The following is a 10,277-nucleotide window of genomic DNA, read 5'->3' as shown; positions in this document are numbered from 1 at the left end:
ATATATATATAAGGATATATATAGATCTATATTTAATTGAAAGGTACAATCTGAAAATTCATTTCCTATGGATTGGTCACATCTCAGTGTGCTATGTGAATTGAAGTAGGTCCAGAATGCGTGATCCATGAGTTCTCGTACATATCAGGCTTTCATCGTTATCCCCATATGTACACTGTACTGATTTAGCCATAAATCAAGGGAAAAGGATAGTGATTTCGACATACTTTGTATTTATTTATATACAACCAAGGCCCTCCGAAGAAGGTCTCTTGAGTAAAAGTATGTAATCGTCTATTTATTGTTATCTCCTTTGCGACTTTCTCTCTCTAGAGTGCGATGATTCAAATATACTATTTAAGATAGATCAGTTGAACAATAAATAATCCATGGGTTGATGGGTTGATGTCTTGTGAACGTCTTGTCTTGAGTGTCTTGTTGGTGTATATTTGCTTGGATAGAGATGGACTTGACAACTCACACTCACGCAGTATCAAGTAAACATGCTATTATTTATTATCATTTTATCGTCACCTGTTAGTATTTATGTTTTTTTTTGTTGAGAAGGCTATGTATATATAAAATATTAAATATCACGTGGTTCATACTGACGTCATAGCAGCTGTCCCTGGTCCCGGGAACGAGCCGTGAATGCCAATAAAAGCTCGACAATGGACAATATCCCAGACCCCAGTGTCTCCTCACTCATCAGCCATCACTCACACTCGTCAGTCATCACAATCATTCCTGAATCCAGAATAGTGATCACGTTCCCACGACCCAGACTCCCAGACTCCCAGTGTCCCACACACATGTGTTCGAATGATTTTATTTAAAACCTAAAAATAAATTATACCAATAACCCGCCTTGCAATATATAGAGTAGAAGGCAGCCCGTGTACATATTCAATGTAGTGGAATGTAGGATGTATGTATAACATTGGTTTTTTTTCAAACGCTTTACAACACGTCCCGCAGCAGTATTTAGATACAAGTTTAAATACAACACATTACACTAGTCTGTTAAAATAACCAGCTGCGCAAGTATAAGTATCCGAGTACAGTACTCGGCGTGTATATGCTTGTTTAAGTCGGCTTTTTTAAGTCGTGGAATGGCTGCGTGTGCTTCCTACAACCCCTTAACAGTGTGCATCATAACACCCTGGGAAAGCTAGCAGGGGAACCGTGGTCATAAACTATTATAACCATCAAACTCAGAATTAGATAAGACTAAAATACGGCCATATATTCCTTATTTCATATAGTGTTTAACGAATAGATAGACACCCATCGCAACTTCACATAACTTTTAACATGGGCAACGACAATACTGCGAAGGATGTGGTGGTGGAGGGCGTAGTTTCCGACTTTTTCGAAGGCGCGGAGAAGCTACTTGAATTGTGGTTTGAGCCCTCAGAAACAGGACAATCACTGCGGTTGATAAAACGGGAGGATATAGATGAGTTTTTGCGTGTGGCGGGTTGCTGCGTTGTCGCGCAGTGCTCCAACGAGAAGTGGGATTCCTATGTCCTGAGGTGAGTGAGCGAGTAAAAAAATGCAACACAAGTTCATTGTAGCAACCGATTATGCCTTGGCGTAATGGCTATTACTTGTACTACATAACATCCTGCAATACCAAGGGACACCCTAGTCTGTTCTCACATTATGATATTGTGATGCTTTGTGTGGGTTTTTTTTCATAGTCCTGGTTGATTCTCATGCCTGCGTGAAGTAAGCATGTGTTTGGAATGGGCCTTATAAGCTTGCGTCAGCTGTTCCAAATGTTGTACAGCCTGTGCCGCCAGTGGGGCTTAAAATCTTGTCATAGTCGCATGCGGGATCATATTTAACATAAAACAAAACTCGTTTATAAACTGAACACTCACTGGACTATCACTTCGTCGTTTTGGTTTTATGCGCCAATCGACAGTGAGAGCAGCCTCTTTATCAGCGATGACATGTTTCTGCTCAAAACCTGCGGCACCACAACACTTCTGGCGGCTATTCCTAACATGATTTCGCTGGCGAAGGATCTCGGGCGCAATAACGTTGATGTAAGTGCCAACTGAGTAAGGCAACGAGTGGATTCTCTGTTTAGACTGCCGGAATGTTTAATTAGTTTCGAGTGTACATACGAATTACTTCCGGGGTACACGGCTTCTCTTGTGTCCCAATGACCTGTTCTAGACATAGCACACCCACGTGCGTATCTTACGATCTGTATTCATTCTGTATACATATAGACGTGTTCATAGTGTGCACATGTGTATATAGTGATTATGTGCATGCGCGCTTATCATTCCCGTCTCTACATAAATTTCCATGTTGTACACATGAGTGAGGGAGGAAAACAATAAGTTGCGAATAATACGTTCTCATATGCATACACGAATTTATTGCCCGTTCATAAATAGCTATATTCATTGGGTGACTTTTCTTGTCAGTGTTTCACATTTGGTTCAACTCACTTACGACAAATAAAAGGTTGCGACCCCATCGATCGAAAATCTGTCAATGTATCGTCTGCGATGTCGCATCCCCTGGATCTTTTCAATGGGAATCGATAAAACTGCTTGAAAAGCTACCAAACTATGGGTATTCTATTTCGAAGTAGCTATGTTATATATGTATATATATATATCACAGTATGCGAATAAGTTTGCATGTATGTGTAATACTCGTCCTGTACCTATTGTCGTTTGAACTATTGACTATTGCTAGCGGAATAGTATCACAAAATTGTCTGAGAACGATGCCTCGAAGACTGTTTTCCAAATGGGCATTCTTCTTGTGCTGCATGTTTTTATCGGCATTCATATGTTGTCACATGTGACTGTACTTTCACTTATTTAATTTCATTAGTTGGATCAAGCTAATCAGAATCTGTACCTTCCTGGCACTCGAAGCCTACTTTTCTATTGATCTATTCGTTTGGTGCTGGCACGCTAGTTTTGCAGCCCTTACGATTCAGCCATTACACTCGCATACACGCACACACCCCTACGTATATCTCGAAACGCACGCATCCTACACATACACGCGCTATACCTGTTCTATTTGCTAATTCGTACAAACCATTCCCAGTCATTTTCTGAACCTTGCACATAGAGGTGGGCATCATGCCCCACTCACTCAAATAAATTCGTTGACTTGTTGCCCTCGCTTGACTCGCACTTACCCGAGGGATCGGCTCATTGTACATCTGCAGCATACGCCGTGAGTAGTGTACCATACGTGAATCGTGTCCTGCTTGAACTCACACGCACTCGCGCATACAACAGGATGTTTTCTACTCTCGTAATCAATTCATGGAGCCGGAACAGCAACCCGCACCGCATGTGAGCTTCGAAGAAGAGGTGAAGTTCCTGGACTCTCTGTTTGACGGCGCTGCGTACCAACTGGGGCGGCTCAACGGAGATTCCTGGTACCTATATATGTTGGATCACCCAGATGGCTCGATTGAGAAACCGGATCAGACCATGGGTAGGTGGTAATCAATGTGAGTGTTTCTATGCCTTACTATGCCTTAGAGGAGGGTGAATGATTATGGATGGTGCTGTAAGTATCTACTGCTTTCTTGCATTCCTACTCATATATATATATGTATATACATGGGTATCAGCACATGTAGTGTGTACATGCGGAGTGCGCACAACTTAACTTAGTATATGGGCGCCCTACACCCCGTGTTAGTTCGTGAAGCACTGTAAAAAAAAAGCCCATCTATACGCTATGCTCTTTCTTGTTGAGTGGAAGAATCTCTGATCTACTTGACGTTTGCTATATAATATGCTTTAGATTTAGTGTTACTACTCATCACTCGATCTAATTGGAAATTCGGCATTCTCCTGCCTGGCCGTACCATACTACAGAAATTTTGATGATGGATTTGGACCAGGAAGCCATGAAGGCCTTCCATGTATCGCCTGAGTACCCCACAACCGAAGTGGTGACCAAAAAGTCAGGGATTGCCGACTTCTTACCCGGAGCCATGACATCCGGGGCATTGTTTAATCCATGTGGATACAGTGTCAATGGATTGCTGGGGGATGCTTACTTCACAATACACGTTACACCCCAGGAAGGGTTCTCATACGCGAGTTTCGAGACCAATTACTTGGCCGAGGATTACACAGAGCTGATCCAAAAGGTGTGTTCTTGCGTACTCATGGGCATGTGAGTACCGGCTCTGATGTGTTGTGATAGTCGAATTGGGGTTTGGAATGTGCATCTCATGACACGTAGTAGTATTGGAATGCAGACCTTTATGTTTACAGGCACAACTGCCCAACCCATAGAGTTCAACTTCGGTGCAGCGTCCGTTGGAGTCCATTCGCCCTGCAAGGTGTAGCAACACAGTCTTCGTGTCTGTGTTGCTCGCCCACACAGCAGGCTAGGATGACGCTCTGTATCGGGCACGTTCACTGCCTCGATTTGTAACTCATTTGGGGAGATCAATGTTCTTTTGCATAAATTAGCGGAGTGTTGCAGGACCTTGTGCGTGCGTGGCACATCCATGGCAAGTTTTTTGTCGTGTCACTCATGTGCTTGATTCCGCTTTATTGCCACCCCGTCAGTCCGCACCGATACATTTTAGTATGTTGTAACATCTCAACAAGTATTATATTTTTAAATTTTTAATACATATTGTGTGTATACAACATTATCTCCACTGTACAACCAGTATCCTCTAGTATTGCGTATTATGCAGTAGTTCCGAAGCTATGGAAATTTGGGCTCACTGTTCGGGTCCTTGTATGGATTCAGATGTCTGTCGTAAAAGATGTGTATATTTATCATTGTACGATATATATATATATGTGTGTGCGTGTGTGTGTTCATTATGTAATATATAAAGAGTAGCATATACATTGGGAGGGGATGTAAAATTCAATTATACAGGTTCACATGTGTCTGCTGGCCTTCCTTGAAAGGTGTTAAGCTCTTTACATTTATGTTTATTGGGCGTGTATCTTCATATGTCGTAGTGGACCTAGAGTTTCCGCTGTACCACTCTAGGTACCCCTTATCTCACTACTTCTTACTTTCTCCAGACAAGATCATATAAATGTATATGATAAGTGCGACTATGATTTTTCATGCGCTTTTCCTGACATATATTCTAACCACATTTGGCCGCACCAGCTGATGGAGAGTGTTATATGCCGCACACCCTAGGAACCAGGTCTCGCCTTTGTCCACCATCCCTATGTGGATGTATATGAAATTTTTGCCCACAAGTTTGTCTCGACAGTCGTCGTAGCAAACCATCTGTGCAAGTTTGCTCACCACATATTTGCATCTGGCATGCACAGGTACTGAAGACCTTTTGCCCCGGCAAGTTTGTTATGACGGTCTTTGCCAATCCCCAGGCCACGTGCACGCACTCAGCCAAGGCCTACGACGCCGAAGAACTGACAGGCTACAATCGCACCGAGCGCCAAGAGTATCAGTTCAACAAATACAATTTAAGTTATGGCCACTTTTCACGAGATTTGGCCACATCGACTGAGGATGTGTCTAGAGCTAGTGCGACAGCGGATCATTGCAGATAGCAGTATGGCCCATGTCGCGATAAAATAAATAATTGTGTACGAATTCACGTTCCGATCCTGATTATTGTGCGTTAATAGCATACTGGCTGTCAAATCTAATTTATTCTTTGCATTGTTATATGATTTGTGAGCGAATGCACTTATATGATCTTCTTATTCATAAGAAATATTTGTTTTTCGTATGTGCCTAGTTTTGTGACAGCATCAATTCAGGCGTTGCGACCCCTTTCCGAATGGGAAGTACCGTCACATTGCTATCCGATTCTTTAGCAACCGCTACATTGACTCTCGGCGCAGCATAAATAGCTTGTATTTGGGCTAGCGGTTTGTGCTGTAGACGATGAACTCCGTGCTAACTACTGCCGCACTGGAACTCGATACCTACTGCGTCACTGAAGTGGACATGGGAGGTTCGTGCGATCGTCAAGGCCGACGACTCGGCGGGCGATGACGCAATCGTTTCCGGCGAAGAAACAGACGAGGTACTCAAGGTTGTTATATTCATTGTCGTTGTGCTGGGGTGGATTCATCGAGACGCTTTAGCTCAGCTGGAGTCTCATATTCTGTGCACAGCCTGGACATAGCAATGGGTGCAGTACATCTGCCGGTAGTATCCGTCGCTTTATTTCTTGTCTCTGCGTCTGTGACCAGCGGGACTCCTTCACCAGAGCAGCACTAGTCGGACCCATATTGTGCATTCATAGCGCAGTGATGCGTCCCCCAACCAGTAGATATAGCACGCTCGCCTGCCATTCTCTCCTGGTGTCTAAGTAATCGACGCACGTGCCGCAATCGGCCCTCATCGGAGGTGTGGTACCGTCGGTTTGCGTAGCATCAGCCGTGGTGGTCAGTTGGGAATAGTTGTGAGGCGTTGTCGTGGATTTTAGTGAAGGTGTAACAGCTCCATTTCGCATTCTGCCTGGTTGGGGTATGGTACTATTGCACTGATTTGTCTTCATCGTGCTCGCCGATTGCCTCGGTTGGACAGAATTCGTTGAAGCCTGTGCCCATCAAAATAAGTGGTTGTCGCATAGGAAGCTCTTCTCTGAGTGTCTCGGAAGCACGCGTGCCCTTGGCAATATCTGGTCCTTGTGCTGCATCCTTTCGGATGTTTGCGCAGTTCCAGAACTCCTCGAATATCTGCGAGTGGCCCAGGCTGTCATTGTCTGGAGGACATGTGTTCGTGGTGTAGTAGTGTCAACGCAGTACGCAGTTGGTAACTAAAATTGCGTCTTCAGTCTTGAGGCTGTGCAGGAAGCGCGAAAAAGTTGCTAAGACTGTGAATACAACATACACCGAATGCTGAATAGTGCTTCGTCAATCGTCAATACTTGTGTTGGCTCAGCCCAGTAGTCATTTGGAAGTTCATGTCTGTTAAACACAAACGAATGTGGGTATCCATTTTGTATTCGGTTCCGTGTTGTTGGCGAATTGTTGGTGCAGTGAGTATCTGATGGATTGGATCTGTGATGGTGATACATTGTCCATTATTACGTCTCAAACTTTCATGAGTTGACACCGCCTATTAATAAACCGGTAAGCGCGAGGTGAAGGCCAATTCTGTTCAGAACTGAGATAGTATTTTCGGAATTGAACGGAATGTTTCAAGATTCGCCATCTGATTACCCGTCTACAATGGACGCATTGATGCGCAGAGCACATCTGTACTGCCTACTCGTCAATGTTACAGAGTTGAGCTATCCACAAATATGGTATGGTTCGATCTTGCGCAAATAAAATCGGATTACAAAGTCATTAGACTACGTCGGAGGTGCTCGATACTCTTGAGTCGGTTTGAAGGTTGAAATTGTACATTGACTGGAAACAAGACCACTGTGCGTTGTGAGAAAACCGTGTATCACGTTGTATGGTGCTCATCGGGTTGACAATCATAGGCGGGTTCCACAGCCTATCGAATACATAGTTTTGTTCTTAAATCCGCATAGATGATTGTTTTTTAGACGTTTATACATGTGCGTACGTTTACTTTTGTATATACATAAAGTATTTCAAAATATCCTGTATTGTTTTTATTTTATTAAAAACCATTTTTTTTTGTTTGATATTCTGCATACATCGATCTTCGATACACATCAAAATTCTCGCACATGTAGCTAGGCATAAAGTTTGGCTTGTATGTAAACTTACGTGGGTCAGCAACCCGCTCAAAGGAGCTATTGATCCGGCGACAATGCACGTTTAAGTACTCTATCAATGTCTGATATGAAAACGCTTAGTTGTTTTGCTCTGTATGTAATTTTTGGCTGTATGTGCTGATTCAGTGTGCTGCAACAAACACACGTCTGTAGCGTTCTCTAGAATACTCCGTGAACAGACACGGACGATTTCTGAACCATCTGATATCTAGGCCTACGTGAGAATCGGAAGACCAACTTCAGAAAGGCGCCCCAACAGTGATGGTACCCATGTCTCAAAATCCTGTGTGTAATATTCTACATCAACTCTCTGCATATCGACGCATTTGCCTATGCTTTAGACGACCGTGGACTCGCACAGGCCTTCGGTCTGGTTGCTCTGAACACTCTTTGCAACAGTAAATGAACTTCTCGTGCAGTATGCACTGCTTCTGGGCATCATGGTCCAGTATGAGGATGCAATCCCTACTAAAAAGCACTGCAACCTTGGCTGGTTAGAAAACGCAGTATGAATTCATAACGCTTCAAGCCCGGTTGAATAATATACCGCCTCACTCCCGTATTCGTTGCCCATTGTTTGTGTTTTTAAACGTTAACCCTCAGGATCATATCACTATTCCGACTATGCGGTTACGCATACCTCCTCCGATTTGCAATCTAAATCTTCATTGTCTACTCGTCTATAATCTGGGCAGTCTTCAACGAAGTATATTGCACGCTTTCTCCGCCGGTCTCATTTGTCCGCGCAAAATTTCTGGCCCAACACCACCCCTGTGTATACAAAACCCAACATACCCCGACACCTAGCTGCTGACTACCAACTAGTCATCTCAACTTCGATATTCTCTGCAATATGCATTAGCTTCCACTCGTAAACACTCTGCAACGACTGTACAGCAATCAATAGTATCGTGCAAGGCCACCACCCAACTCTTCTATAACTCCCGGCTGTGCGTACTTGATAACTTGGTTGGGGACTGGTATCCGTGCAACCCGACCTTACACGTACACCACAGTAAAACAAATGATGCAAGCTTTCTCGTTCCTTAGTGCCTAAATTCAAGAGGTTGTCCCTCACACATACACTAGCGTGGACGAACGCGGAGCTTTGACACTCGCCTCCCGAGTTCAACTAAGATTCTAACACCTCCATTACTTCCTTTACTACCCATGGGCTATACTTGGCATGTTCCCGACATTTTCCCGGCTAGCCGTCCCGTCCACTGTGATGATTATGCGGCTACTTCTCCGCCTCCGTGCCGGCCCTGTAATCTGTGCACGCTGCGGTTGGGGCAATATTTCCACGCCCATATCAGCCATTAAATCGCCATTAGATATCACCGACGAAATAGACCCTCGCGGGTGCCCCTTTTTTACGTGCGACTCAAAGCTCCGCGAATACGGTGCGGGTGCCACGAACTCATCAGCAGTCGGACTCGATCTCGTATTTGGGTCAGCCGCGTCAAACGCTTGCAGATAGTCCAATGACTGGGAGTGTGCTACCGTTTTCTTATCCTCTCCTGTGTGGGAAATCATCTCCTTTAGGGCCATCTGAGCATTCGTACTCGCCCGCCGCCTCCGTCCACTGGATAGAGCGCTTGTGTCACTTACCACCCCTATTTCGGTGGAGCTGTTGCTGTATTCACACCTGGTATGGCTCTCCTCTCCCACCTCGCGTTGCGAGTTGCTACTGGTGCTGTTTCCATCACCAGGGGTTTGTTTTAAAGTACTATTACAAAAGTGTCTGCCGGGATTACCGCTGTCGTTGCTGTCTACCGCGTTGCAGTCGTGGTTTACACTGCTTTCCTTGTCCATCTCATCCGTCTCGTGCACCGTGGATTGTGTCTTTGTCCGCTTCTCACCCTTCTCGGTCGTCGGATCTCCTCCCTTTTCGTTATGCTTGGCTTTTCCTTTGTTGTCTCGGCCACCCCACCACATAAAGGAGCCGAACCCGCCACTTTTCTTTCTGGGCGTTGCTGGGCTAGTGTAGTTCTCTTGCACGCTAACCGAGGTACTTTCATCTTCCAGGATCGGTAGCGATACAGATGGCACTGATTTCCTGCGAAGTCCAGCATCGATACCGCGGCTTCCATGACTACTAGCGGCCGACTGTGTGGTTGAGTGAATATAACAGGAATAAACACTTACAATGCACCTGATATCAGCGAGAGAAGCGAAGTGCGTGCGCAGAGCTTGGGTCCGTGCCAGAAAGGACTGCACCACACGTACGCTACAAGAAAAATCACATGATGCAATCTATTAATAGGTCTCTATGAGGAGGGGTATAAGAAGGATGCAAGTTAAGGGTCTGAAGGTTTTGCTTTTTGACGAGATGCAAGTTGCGCCGAAATAGTCGTCATACCTTATATTGCTATACACGCTTTAAGCAGACCGAATGACCAATACAAAGAAGCCCTGATTAACGTATGAGCTTGTAAAATTATGCAATATATATATATATATATATATATATATATATATATATATATATATATATATATATATATATATATATATATATATATATATATATATATATATATATATATATATATATATATATATA

The 10,277-nt window shown here is 44.1% G+C and overlaps 3 protein-coding genes across 3 annotated transcripts in view; 1 reads left to right on the top strand and 2 right to left on the bottom strand.

The window, feature by feature from the left end:
* Nucleotides 1-895: 895 nt before the first annotated feature.
* SARC_08869 (adenosylmethionine decarboxylase) lies at nucleotides 896-5,616 on the top strand. Its single transcript, XM_014297142.1, has 5 exons — nucleotides 896-1,535; nucleotides 1,931-2,054; nucleotides 3,282-3,483; nucleotides 3,873-4,150; nucleotides 5,316-5,616. The coding sequence occupies exons 1-5, from the start codon at nucleotides 1,315-1,317 to the stop codon at nucleotides 5,553-5,555; spliced, it is 1,065 nt and encodes a 354-aa protein (XP_014152617.1). The 5' UTR covers nucleotides 896-1,314; the 3' UTR covers nucleotides 5,556-5,616.
* An 875-nt stretch (nucleotides 5,617-6,491) lies between these two features.
* SARC_08868 (hypothetical protein) lies at nucleotides 6,492-7,036 on the bottom strand (the record flags this gene model as incomplete). The annotated part of the gene is made up of 2 exons (XM_014297141.1): nucleotides 6,492-6,721; nucleotides 6,850-7,036. 2 exons carry the CDS (start codon nucleotides 7,034-7,036, stop codon nucleotides 6,492-6,494), a joined length of 417 nt encoding a protein of 138 aa, XP_014152616.1.
* Nucleotides 7,037-7,572: 536 nt separating this feature from the next.
* Nucleotides 7,573-10,277, bottom strand: part of SARC_08867 (hypothetical protein) — a gene marked incomplete at its 5' end in the record, with an annotated part of 5,144 nt that continues 2,439 nt past the window's right edge. The window contains one exon of the mRNA XM_014297140.1: nucleotides 7,573-9,820. Within this exon, the coding sequence (XP_014152615.1) occupies nucleotides 8,876-9,820 (945 nt within the window). The 3' untranslated portion in view covers nucleotides 7,573-8,875. The remainder of the gene's footprint in view (nucleotides 9,821-10,277) is intronic.

Source organism: Sphaeroforma arctica (genome assembly GCF_001186125.1).
Source record: "Sphaeroforma arctica JP610 unplaced genomic scaffold supercont1.842, whole genome shotgun sequence".
NCBI lineage: Eukaryota > Ichthyosporea > Ichthyophonida > Sphaeroforma > Sphaeroforma arctica.
The sequence above is the reverse complement of the archived record's forward strand: the minus strand, read 5'-3'. Positions and strand labels throughout refer to the sequence as shown.

What these genes read in the sequence shown, in the direction of transcription:
- SARC_08869 (XM_014297142.1), top strand. Translation starts at nt 1,315, where the DNA reads ATGGGCAACGACAATACTGCGAAGGATGTGGTGGTGGAGGGCGTAGTT. An exon ending in GAAACCGGATCAGACCATGG is followed by an intron (nt 3,484 to 3,872) that starts GTAGGTGGTAAT and finishes ACCATACTACAG; the next exon opens with AAATTTTGATGATGGATTTG. An exon ending in ACACAGAGCTGATCCAAAAG is followed by an intron (nt 4,151 to 5,315) that starts GTGTGTTCTTGC and finishes TGGCATGCACAG; the next exon opens with GTACTGAAGACCTTTTGCCC.